General features: G+C 39.4%; 1 protein-coding gene across 1 annotated transcript; it reads right to left on the bottom strand.

Annotated features, from left to right (window-relative positions):
• arf2b (ARF GTPase 2b) lies at window positions 1-8,870 on the bottom strand. The gene is made up of 5 exons (XM_082544156.1): window positions 8,760-8,870; window positions 7,504-7,661; window positions 6,588-6,698; window positions 4,067-4,191; window positions 1-1,932 (listed from the first exon to the last, which is right to left on the bottom strand). The coding sequence occupies exons 2-5, from the start codon at window positions 7,649-7,651 to the stop codon at window positions 1,771-1,773; spliced, it is 546 nt and encodes a 181-aa protein (XP_082400282.1). The 5' UTR covers window positions 7,652-7,661; window positions 8,760-8,870; the 3' UTR covers window positions 1-1,770.
• Between the last annotated feature and the right edge of the window lie 2,905 nt (window positions 8,871-11,775).

Below are 11,775 nucleotides of genomic sequence, written 5' to 3' on the forward strand. Positions count from 1 at the left end.
TTGGATCAAATCATGTTTATTAATGTGTTCAGGAAATCCCCACAGAAACAGTTTATAGGGGAACTTACAGATTTACAATCATTCTTGACAGAAGTGCCAGCTCTAACCCCCATGGTTCAACACTGAGGACGACCAGCTAACTGCACACCCATTCCCCTCAACAGGTCTACCACCAAGTCCTTCCAGCTCGCCGACGAGCCTCCGACAGAGTACTTACTGTGTTGGTCTTTCTGCCTGTAAACACCCAGACGTCTGGACCGTTCACAGTTATAGAGAGCCTTCATTATTTTATTTTTTATCATGGTTTGTTTTGTTTTTTTTGGTGCCAATCCTTCATCCCGACCAGGAAGGAGAAAAAAAAAAAAAAAAAAAAAAGATCACACACAGCTGGATGCTTTCAGACTTTCAAAATAAATGTGCCAACCGTTGGTGAGAAGAAAAAAACTCGTCTGAGGCCCTCGAGGATGCACTTTCTACTTCCATATACAGGATTTGTCATACTGCTCAAATGCATTTGGTTCAGCAGTCAAAGTACAAATAGAAATGCTAAAACTAGTTACAGAAAAAAAAAATGTAACATCTCTTTAAAGGAATAACATGTGACGCCTGTGAATGTATTAGGACACCTGCCTCAGTCTGAAGTGTGCGAAATGTCCAACACCTTGTATCTGGCATGGAAACACTGAAGGTCATCTCCAAAAAAAAAAAAAAAAGAAAAGAAAAGAAAAGAAAAAAGAAAAAGGAAAATCCTAATTTAATCCCAGGATTTAAACGCCAGCAACCCAAAGTCAAGAATTGCATATTCTCGTAGAGTTTAATTTTTTAATTTTCTCTTCTTTTGTGCTTCACGCTCTCACTTAGTGGTGGGAGGGGAGAAAGGTAGTGTTCACTGGAGAACCATTGCTAAGAATAATCTTTTATATTCCAATATAATAATAATATTAATAAAACAAACAGCATGATTTTCAGATGACACCAGAATGATCAAGGATGGGATTTTCTCTTTTCTTACTTTTTTTTTTTTAAATTTTCCATTTTTTGTTTTTTTTTTTTCCATTTGCTTCGACCTGATACAGGTTAAGATGCAATTTACTGAATCTCTTGGTGGGTTTGAGGTCTCAAAAATCAGATTAAAATGAACACCTAAGCACTGAAGGTGGGAGGGAGGGGGGCATTTCTAGTCAACATAGATATATTCTACAGGGAGGAGTGGGGAGTTGCACCCTTGCTCTTTCTTTGCCGTATGAAAACCGTGCTTCCTCTGAAGAGTAAGGGCGGGGCAGAACAGGGTCATGGTGGGGGGGGGGGGGGGGGCCGTGCAAGACAGATTAGGTGAGGAGGGGGGTAGGCCGAGCAGGGCAGAGACTGAGTTTGGTGGATGGAGAGAGAGAGAGAGAGAGAGAGAGAGAGAGGGGGGGGGCCTTGAAAACCAGACTGCTGATTCCACAGGAGGTGTGTAAAAGGCACGCCAGGGTTACTCCCGATCCCAGCCAGCATACACAGAGACGCCTTCACACCCACACATCCACACAGGCATACACACCCACAGCCACACGCACACACACAAGCAGCACAGGCTAGAGCCCCAAGAGTACGGACGAGGAGGAAGAGAAAGCAGGAGGAAGGCGTTGAAAGAAAGAGCCAGGGCAGAGGAGTTAGAGGGGCGCAGAGGGGGGCCTGAATCCGGTGCTGCCGCTGTGTCGAAACAGAAAAAAAATAAACAACAAACAAACAAACGAAAAAATAATAATTCAAAACTGCTGGAATGGATCATTTCTGGTTCTTCAGCTGGTTGGAGAGCCAGTCGAGGCCCTCATACAAGCCGTCTCCGCTGGTGGCACAGGTGGCCTGGATGTACCAGCTGCGCTGGCGGAGGGCGTGCAGGCCCAGCTTGTCTGTGATCTCTGCAGCGTTCATGGCGTTGGGGAGATCCTAGAGGGAGAGGAAACAGCCAGTTATGATGCAGTTCTAACCATTTTTAACCATCTGAACCAAAAATCCCACAAGCTTCCATCAACAGTAGAAAAGCTTCTGAACAATTCAGCCAATGTGAAAGTGCCTTAATCATGCACTCTCTTTAATGGCCACTAGGGGGCTACAGCAGTGGCTGAGGGGAGAACAAAAAAAAACTTCCAGTCCAATACAAGTGTTTGGGGATCGGCTCTCAGTAAAACTTTCCTGCTGAGTTTGAGTATAAGTCATTTGTTTCAGGTGATATTAAATAATCTTATTTTTATCATTCTCAGAGTCAGAGAGGAGGGTTATCCAGAATAGATGATGGTGGGGGCCAATAAACATCTAGTGATGTCATAATGCGGTGACAGATCATGGGAGTTGTTTTCACAACAGCCTGAACACTGAATGTGCTAAGGCTCATTTATTATTCATTTACTGAATGATCCTTAGTAGTAGTCGTAATACTGATTTAAGTTTCATATTTCTATTAATATTTACATTTGGATTTTATTATTTTACTATAGGGATCTATTAATACACTACTTTATATTAATACAAGTTTTATTATGCTGCCGTTATTAATAGTATTATTATAGTAGTATAATTAATAGTAATGAATTCCATTTTTGAGGCCTTGAACATGCTCAAACCCTCATGAAAGTGTGCACACCTGCCAGAAGCAATGGAAAGTTTTGTATTTAATCAATTGTTGGTTCCCTCACATCCTGTACTTATACTGTGCTAAAATCTGCACACAGACCAGAAAGTCTGCAAAGACGGACCAACAACAGCCTCTCTGCAAGATTTTGAACAGAACCCCCTGCTAACTGAACACAGCCAAGCTTCAAAGGTGTGAACTTGACACAGAGCATGCAGACACAAAACACCAGATGAACATTGGAATCTACATGAACTGAGGAACCCGCCGAAACAAACGTATGACCTGTTCTGATAGGTAGATGAGACGATATCCTGTTGGTTTTTCTCCGCTGTCACTGATGTCTGTGGTTAGGTCTATTGGTTAGCACATTTAAGATTTCAACAGATCAGTAACAAAGTGGTTTGTAGTGGTTTTAGTCACGGTTCATTTAGGGAGGGAAAAAAAAGGTGTTACTTCTATTAAATCTGTCTGAGATTTATCATCATTTGCATTTTTCTTGACTGACAGAGTTCTGACAAAGAAAATGAATGAGCAGCTGTTACACAGTGAGGGGCGGTGAGGGAAACATCAGACTTCACTCTATTTTAATTAAAGTAATTGTTTTATTATCTCTTGCCAACATCATGCACATGCAGACAGCAACTTCTCAAAATGGCTCCCAATCCATTTCCTGCTCCCTTTAAATACTCTCAAGACACACCTTCTTAATACAGACTGGCCTATAAAAGAGCTGCAATTGAGGCAGGCTTCCTCTTTACTGGGAAAACAAGATGGCCACCACAAAGGTAACCTGCAACACTTTGTTACTTAAATGCTTCCCAACAGCAGCCTAACATTTAACAAAGCTCCTTATCTAATCAATGCTTTCTTTTTCTTCTCAATACATGTGACCTACCGCAGGGCAGGTTTCAGAATAGAGAATCAATGTGCAGATGTTGATCCTGCAGTGACAGCTGTTCTTCATTGTAAAAAAATAAAAATGAAATAGCTTCTACATATGGACTGCATTCGTTTTTTAAATATTAGTTTTGTCAGGTTATTGTTTTTGGCTTATTTTTGCCAGGAGTCAAGTACAGGGCCTCAAACCAGCAACCTTCAGGTTAGTAGCAGGATGCACCAATTTATGGATTTTGTCTCCCACAATATGGCCGCCTGATATTTCTGCCTGCCCACATTAACACGGCTAGCTACACGCTCCCCAGTCCTATCTCAAAGTATATAAATCCCCGACAGGGAAACATTTAAGGTGGAAGTTCACACCATTTTGATACTTGTATTTCTGCCTCTGAACCAGCAGAGGCTTCTTTTTTTTTTTAATTAAAGAAAGGTCCTGTACAAATAAAGTCTTGATCTTTATATCTGAAAGCTTTTTCATCCAAACCAATTGAGAAGTAAATTTGAGGCTCATTTCCTTTCTTGGCTCTACGTGTGTCTGAAACGCAAACTCACCTGTTTATTTGCAAAAACAAGCAGCACGGCGTCTCTGAGTTCGTCCTCAGCAAGCATTCTGGACAGTTCCTCCCTCGCCTCGTTCACCCTCTCCCTGTCGTTGCTGTCCACCACGAAGATGAGCCCTGCATACAAAAAAATAAAAAAATAAAAAATACACAGCATAAAAATATAAAAAAATGCAGAAACATGTCTTCATTTATATTCTGGTTACAATACGTGCTCTATTGTCCCAGATAAAAAGCTCTGACTCTGTTCCAGTAATAATTCAGTCTGGACCAGCTCTCCTGGCCATTTATTAATCCCCAAAACAGTAAAGTAGAGTGGGCATTAAAAAAAAAAAAGTATGAGTAATAATTTGTGATTTGGCAGCTGCAGGTCTGCTGACTGTGAGAATATATTAAATCCAGAAGCTGTTAAACACATCAGTCATTTGTTAAGTTCAGTACAGATTAATTTATGACTTAAAGCTGCCAAATCATTTTCAGTTGTCATAGATCATGTGAAAGCTGTATTTTGAGACAACCGACAGTTTAATGACCGTATAAAAAAAAAAGCTTCATGACACGAATGGATGGATGAAAGTACAACAGTGTTGAATGATGTTTTCCTGCTTCAAATTTAACACAAAAAATAAAGACAAAGCCAAGAAAACTGAGGTCATTTTGTTAGATGTCCTATGGCTGAAGCACACTTCCTGATCTGTATGCCAGCTTGTTTGAGGAAATGTTTCATCATACCCACAGCTCACCGAATGTACAAACAGGATGTTTTTATATTCATGTAACAGGGGACGACGTGATCACATGCTCAGCTCCGGTCTATAACTGAGATACTATTTGTTTGTGAAGATAGAATCTGTATGCAGCCTCACTGACCTGTTACATTACAGACTCTGTGAAGATGTGAAGGGCACAAAAATGAAAGGAATATCTACAAGACACAGTGATGCTGTTAATTTGGTCAGTTTGCCTGAAATTTAGGATTCTTGAGACTCAGCTGGTGTTCAGCTGAGGGATCATGATCAAGAACAGGAATGCTGGTTTTTCTTGGCTTTGAGGGTTGATTCTTTATTACCTTAAGCGATAGATAATTACGCATTTTTTAGGTTAACGCCAATCTGATATTTTGGTTAGATATTGGGTTAATTCTATCTACAGAACCTGGATCAGATATCAGAGACAAAAATCCGCTATATGGTCTGAACTATTCAGTTCTCTGTTTTTCATAGTGCAGAGGAAGCTAACAGCGAAGCGGTAACTTGGGAACATTTCACACAACACCAACCAGCAACTTTCTACTCATGTTTACTAATTATTACAAAGTTGTACAAACTCATTTTAACTCACGATGTTCGGACAGAAAGACGTCATAAATGTGGAGGCCTGACTGAGATTTATCACTGTTTGGACTTTCTCTTCATGTCGGGATAAAGATATCAAGCTATAATTCAGAATCGCCATTTTCATTATGTTTTTGACAGAACTGATAGAGACAATTTCAATTTTTAGATATTCTAAGCATTTCAGTTGTAATACAATAACTTTGTCTGAGCATTAAGGGCATCACAGCACCATGACACATTTGACAGAGAAAATTACGTCTCTACAGGGTAAAAACAGTCAGTGTTAAAAACCTAAAACAGTGATGGGCAGCTCCCCCCCCACGCCCCCAGAAGACAATACTGACTTAGATAATGTAAGAACAGGGCCATACTTTAAACAGAATTTTCTGTTAGATTGTCAAAAAAGCCACTTGCATGCTAAGAACTTTACCATTAGAGTGAAGATATAACAGGTCATCATAAAAAAAAATGAAGTATCATGTGTTTTTACTTTTTTTTGTTTGTTTGTTTTTAACATTTCTTGGGGAGAGGCTAGACCATTAAGGACAGACTAGATTGAGATGGTCCACAGGCCTAATTTTGCATAGAGCCTTAATCTTTTTGCCTGGAAAAATGATGGAAAGAAAGATTTTCTGTCACCTTAATCACGAAATCATTAACCAATACTCGGCACTCTAACCCAAACACAACTTTCCTTGTTTGCTGTAGAAGAAAATTCTGTAGTCAGACATGCTGTTTGTTAAATGATGCTGCGTCTTAGATCATCACTGAAATGATTGACACATTTAGTTTCACACTTGGGTGCTCAGTATGTGGAAGGTGATGTTCATCTAATGCATGCAGGGAAACCACAGGAGCAGCAAATAAGGTGGCTTCAATCACAATAAATTTCTGCAGATTAAAGATACCACAAAATGTTCAACTTAAGTTTGCTTACAAGCCGGATCATGACTGGCAAACACAAGACAGCATAGGCTATACATTCTGATGAGTTACACATCAGGAAACAGTAGAGGAGTCACACAATACGCCCTTTGAGAATGGAACAATGGCATGTGAGTCATTGGTCTCTTTAATATCCTCTATGCACCAACGAGGCCACCTACGGGCAGTAATGCTCACTGACACAACTGCCAGCTAAGATAACGCCACTGCACACCCCCCCTTTCACCTCACCTTGAGTGTTCTGGAAGTAGTGGCGCCACAGCGGCCTGATTTTGTCCTGACCGCCCACATCCCAAACTGTGAAGCTGATGTTCTTGTATTCTACAGTTTCAACATTAAAACCTGGAAAAAGGAAAAAAAAAAAGAAAAAGAAGGAGAGGAAACATAGATGAGTCACTAAAAGGCTTTGGACCACTCGATAGCAAACACTACACGCAGGTAAAGATTTCTACATATTTTTTTTTTCCACTGTTTGTTCCTAATATGACTTTTTTATTTTTAAAGTCAACATTTCCTGACTGCATTTTAATCAAAAAAAGGTCTTCAGTTACTCTCATTTTATCACTTATTCTTTGTTAAACCATTGTTAAAATGAAATGTCCCAAAAATCGGACATAAGGAAACATCTGGCTGCTGTAGACCAAAACACAGTAAACTTGGACCCTCGCAAAAAAAAAAACCAAAAAAAAAAAAAAAACCACACTAATCAAAAATTACCATAACTGCTTAAAGCTACAAAATGATTGGTCACCCTGTTGACTGGTAATGGCATTCACCTGCCTTTGTGGCCAATATTTATTACATCACTCCTGGTTAAAGACTTTAAAATAGATCAGTTAATTTTAATTATGATTTAATTACTTCCCCTGAAACAAAGTAAGAAGTAAATTGCAATAAAAAAAATAAAAATAAACACAAAAAGTAGATATATTATTCATAGCCCTAAGTTCCGTAACAGTGTATCCCTAGTAATTAAAACAAATTAACAGTCAAATGTTTAAAAGACCTGAAGATCTGCTGAACAGGATTTTTTTTGTCCTCTCAAATAACAATGGGAAATAACTAACAACTTACAATCTTCTCATAGCAGTCTAAAAATACAGCTTCTTTACAATGACACTGGAGTGATAGATGTAAATGTTCATACCAATGGTGGGAATGGTGGTGACTATCTCTCCGAGTTTGAGTTTATATAGGATAGTTGTTTTTCCAGCCGCATCCAGCCCCACCATTAGAATCCTCATCTCTTTTTTGCCAAACAGGCCTTTGAATAAGCTTGCAAATACATTCCCCATGGTGATGAAGCTGTCAAAGCAGAGACAGAGACAGGGTTAAGACAGTGTAAGGTCTGCTGTTAATCGGTTTCAGTGCAGTATGGTGAGAGGAAGTGAACACAGGGAAAATGTATCATAGAGAAAACAGCTGACATCTGGACTGATTTACCGTCGTTTTATCGTTAGTCAGTTCGTAGAGGCACACCACATTAGAGCAGTTCGATGACAGCTGTATATTTAGTCGAAAAAAAGAGGTACATTGTGTGACACACGGAGGAGAACAAGTTAAATGTTTACACAAATGAATGATTGAGGCTTTCGTCTACGACTCTAAGTTAAGAGCTAACTCTGGCCGTCCATATCAGCCATTAACTTCTACACTACAGAAGTGTTAAAACTGCCTATGTGTCAATTATTTAACAGCAGAAAAATCGCATATCCTGAGGCTAAGCTGTACAACCATGGATAAAGCGAATAGCTAACTGATGAAAAGATAAGAGAGGCCTGTTCCAGCTAGAAAACTCTGCAATAGCAGGTTAGGATAATGTTCCTGTACGAGTGAGCCGTCACAAGACGCTAGCTTTCAACTATAAGGTCAAGCTAAGTTAATGTTAAAGTTCATATCAGTACGTGTCAATAAAGGCTGAAACGTTCTGCTATGTGAACGCGCAGATTTTCTGTGAAAAGTCTGAAGTTTTCTGGTCTCTTTACCTGATTACCAGTACTCGAAACAGGATACAGTTCGCTTCACTAAGGGCGGATGCTTCAGCTAGATAGCTAGTTTTCCTAGCATATGCTAACTTGCGACGAACAGGCGACACCGTTCGTCAACGGTCTAAAGACCACTGCCGGTTACAGCATATATTATTAATACATATAACGACGACCTGCTACGAAATCCACCTGGAAAACTGAGGCCTGGTTTCTGTGGCGTGAACATTAAAAGAGCTGATACACGGTAGCTCGCTAAGCTAACAGCCGTTAGCTAAATGCCGCGTCACAGTTGAGAAAGAACCTCGTGACGTCATGCTCAGGCGAAACTAAATCGAATCGCTGGTACCGCGCGACAATCGCCGTACAATAAATGGCGTTACAGGCAAAACACAAGCGAGTTTATGTGGGTTATTACCTTTAAAACGACAGCTTCTCGATCTTTCCGTTATCTCTCACTGTCACCCCAAAATGGCGTCTTGCGCAACCAGGGAGACACCGGCGTACGGCCACTTCCCACTCTCATACCGCGTCCAATCGTAGCACGCATGGTGTAACGGATAACCCGCCCAGATGACGCCGCGGTCCAATCAGCGTGTCGGCAGAGCCCTGTGCGCACAGTGTACAAAATGTCGAGGAAGTGAGCCGTAGACAAGTTTATTCAAGTTTCAGACACTGAGAACCGGGCCCTCATAGTTTTTCTGTTTTTTCCCCTTTTTTAATCGACGAGAAATGACTACAGGGAAACAGAAATTGGCCACAAAAGAGACAAATAATGATAATAACGATTAAATGACATGAATAACCACAAAGACATGCAAAAAAGCATACAAGTCAAGCGGAAACGATCCATGAGATCCCCAACAAGTACATGGGGCCATGAATAAACATAAATAACCCTAAAAAGACACCAATAAATAAAAAAATCCACACATAAACACAAGGACTATAGGGAGTCAAAAAAACAAAACACAGAAACACAACATTAGAAAAATCTGTTTCTAGTTTATTGTTTTTCCTCTATGTTTGCTTGTGGTCATTTTGATTTACTTTTTGATCGTTTTTCATCTTTATGGATGTTTAATTTGCTTTTACTTTTAAGCACATTTTCTGAGTAAAACCTAGTGATCACTGGGGTCACCGAAGGCCTCTCCAGCACTCTTTCCAATTGTGTGAGAGAGGTGGAGAGTTCTAACATTTACTTGTTTAGAGGCCCGTTTTTCCATGCCGGGACTCAAGATCCTGGCTGATCCCAACTTTTAGGCCTTACTGTCCATCTCGTTCTTCATAATCTGATTAATTGCATTTTTTTTGAAGACTTGAACCAGTGAAATCCTTCCAGTGGACTCTATTGAAGAGACATCCTGACATTTCTTTTTAGATCCTGACTTATTTTAATTGTGTTAATTCAAATTGCTGACACAGAAATGCTAGCATTTATCTATTATATGATTAGTCCAAGGCTGCAGGCTATCATGAATAAATTCATTGTCTGCAAGTCTCACAACCACTGTCTTTAATCATTTATGGTTTAACTTTTAGAATGGTAATTAATCACACTTGTCAGCAGTTAACAGCACCTGATGTCTGCAATTATTATTGGCTGTGTTTGCTATTGGAGGAATGTTTAAAGAAAACTCAGAAGCTTCACATTCCTCAAGCACCAAGCTGGAAATGTGAGGCCTTATTGTAGACTGTATATAAAAGATGGGTGTAGTCATCGTAATCACCCATTGGCTAGTGAAGCGCTGGTGACTCAAGATGAGTGTTTTGTTTTTACTGTTGCCATCTTGGTATTTTGAAAAAAGTGGACACCACAGGCCAACGATTGCCATCTTATGATTAACAAGTCATGAGCCAAAGAGGAAACTTCATGTTGTTTTTCAGTATGACTTAAAATTAGCTGATTGTGCTCATAAGCACATAGCACAACCAGCTAAGACTTTACTGAGGGCACAGATCAAGGAAGGAAAAACTTCAGGAAGTGTGTTTGCATTCAAAGGAGTCGCCCCCTGCTGGTCATTAGAAAGAATGCATATTTAAGGCACTTCCACGTCAACTACACTTTCTGAAGCATATATCTTTTTACACTTTGTGGGCCTTACAGTAGCAATACATTAAAAAAAAAAGTCTAATAATAAATTATTGAGCATCTTTTATTCGTAGTTTAAAGGGTTTGTAACATAACTAAAAAATGGGACTTTGTAGTGACCTTTACATCAGTGAGTCAGTTTGAATTTTCCACAAAAAGTTTAAAGATGGCTGTGCTTGTTCATGTGAACCTTGTCTGAATACCACTCTTCTGTTCACAGCATTAACAGTGAGATCATCAGCTAACCTTAGGGTAGAAAGTCTGTTAATTAGCAATGTCAACAAACAGTTAACACCACACAAGGACAAAAAGCAAGCACTGGTCTGGGTTTATGGCACTTTTGCCATTGATGTCAATGAGAAGCAAGCCAAGGTTAGCCAGCTAGTTGCTATAGTCATAAAGAGTGTCGCATGTACAGTTACTTTCATTTAATAACATGAATCTCTCTTCAGTGGGAACCTCTAGCTGAACTATTTCAAATACAAATAATACAAAATTGTATATTTCATGCCCAGACAGAAACATTTTTATATTTGATATTTATCAAATACAGTTTATACTGTACAAAAACAATTTGTATAAGATCAATACCTATATTACAATTAATGAATGAACAGGATCAGGCTGAGGCGACCGTTTTCATACACCTTCCTGGTCATATGTAAGAGCCTCACGTGTTTAACAGCATCTGTTTTTATAGGGCTGGGCCTCGTTATCAGTGCTGTAAATGTTTACAGTGTGCAGCAGGTCTAATCCTGGTCTTTCTCAAATGACACCAAGTCAGAAACCACTGGGAAAGGCAATAGCTGGAAATGAGCAGAAGACAGCAACTTTTGTGCCTCTGAGTCATTTTTTATTAGAATATAAAATGTAAGACACATTCAAGTACCAAGAGATTCCAGCCTTGTTGTATATTGTGGAAAACACACATCATTTTAAGGAGCTTCATGCCATTTAAACTCTAAATGAAACAGATGACATGACAAACTCTTTCTTCCACATCAGAAAGTAAACAGAGATACAGAGAACGGATTTTTTTTTGTTCCTAGTGATCCATAAAAGGAAAAAAAAAAAGCAGGAGAACGGAAAGAGGGAAACAATCTTAACACACAAAATAAAAAAATACAGATGTCACAACCTATTACAGCCCTACCAACACCATTTCTTATTCAAGCACATTTATAACCTTGGAGTGTAAACTACTTGTATCCTTACTTAAAACACATAGAAACAGTTTAACCTGAAAATCAAATTTTTTTTATTTGTACACTCAAGTAGCACTTTATTAGGAACACCTGCTTGTGATAGTGGTTATTCAGTTAGCCAATCACGTGGCACCAGT

The sequence above is a fragment of the Aulonocara stuartgranti genome (genome assembly GCF_965226115.1).
Source record: "Aulonocara stuartgranti genome assembly, chromosome: 8".
In the NCBI taxonomy this organism is placed as follows: Eukaryota; Metazoa; Chordata; class Actinopteri; order Cichliformes; family Cichlidae; genus Aulonocara; species Aulonocara stuartgranti.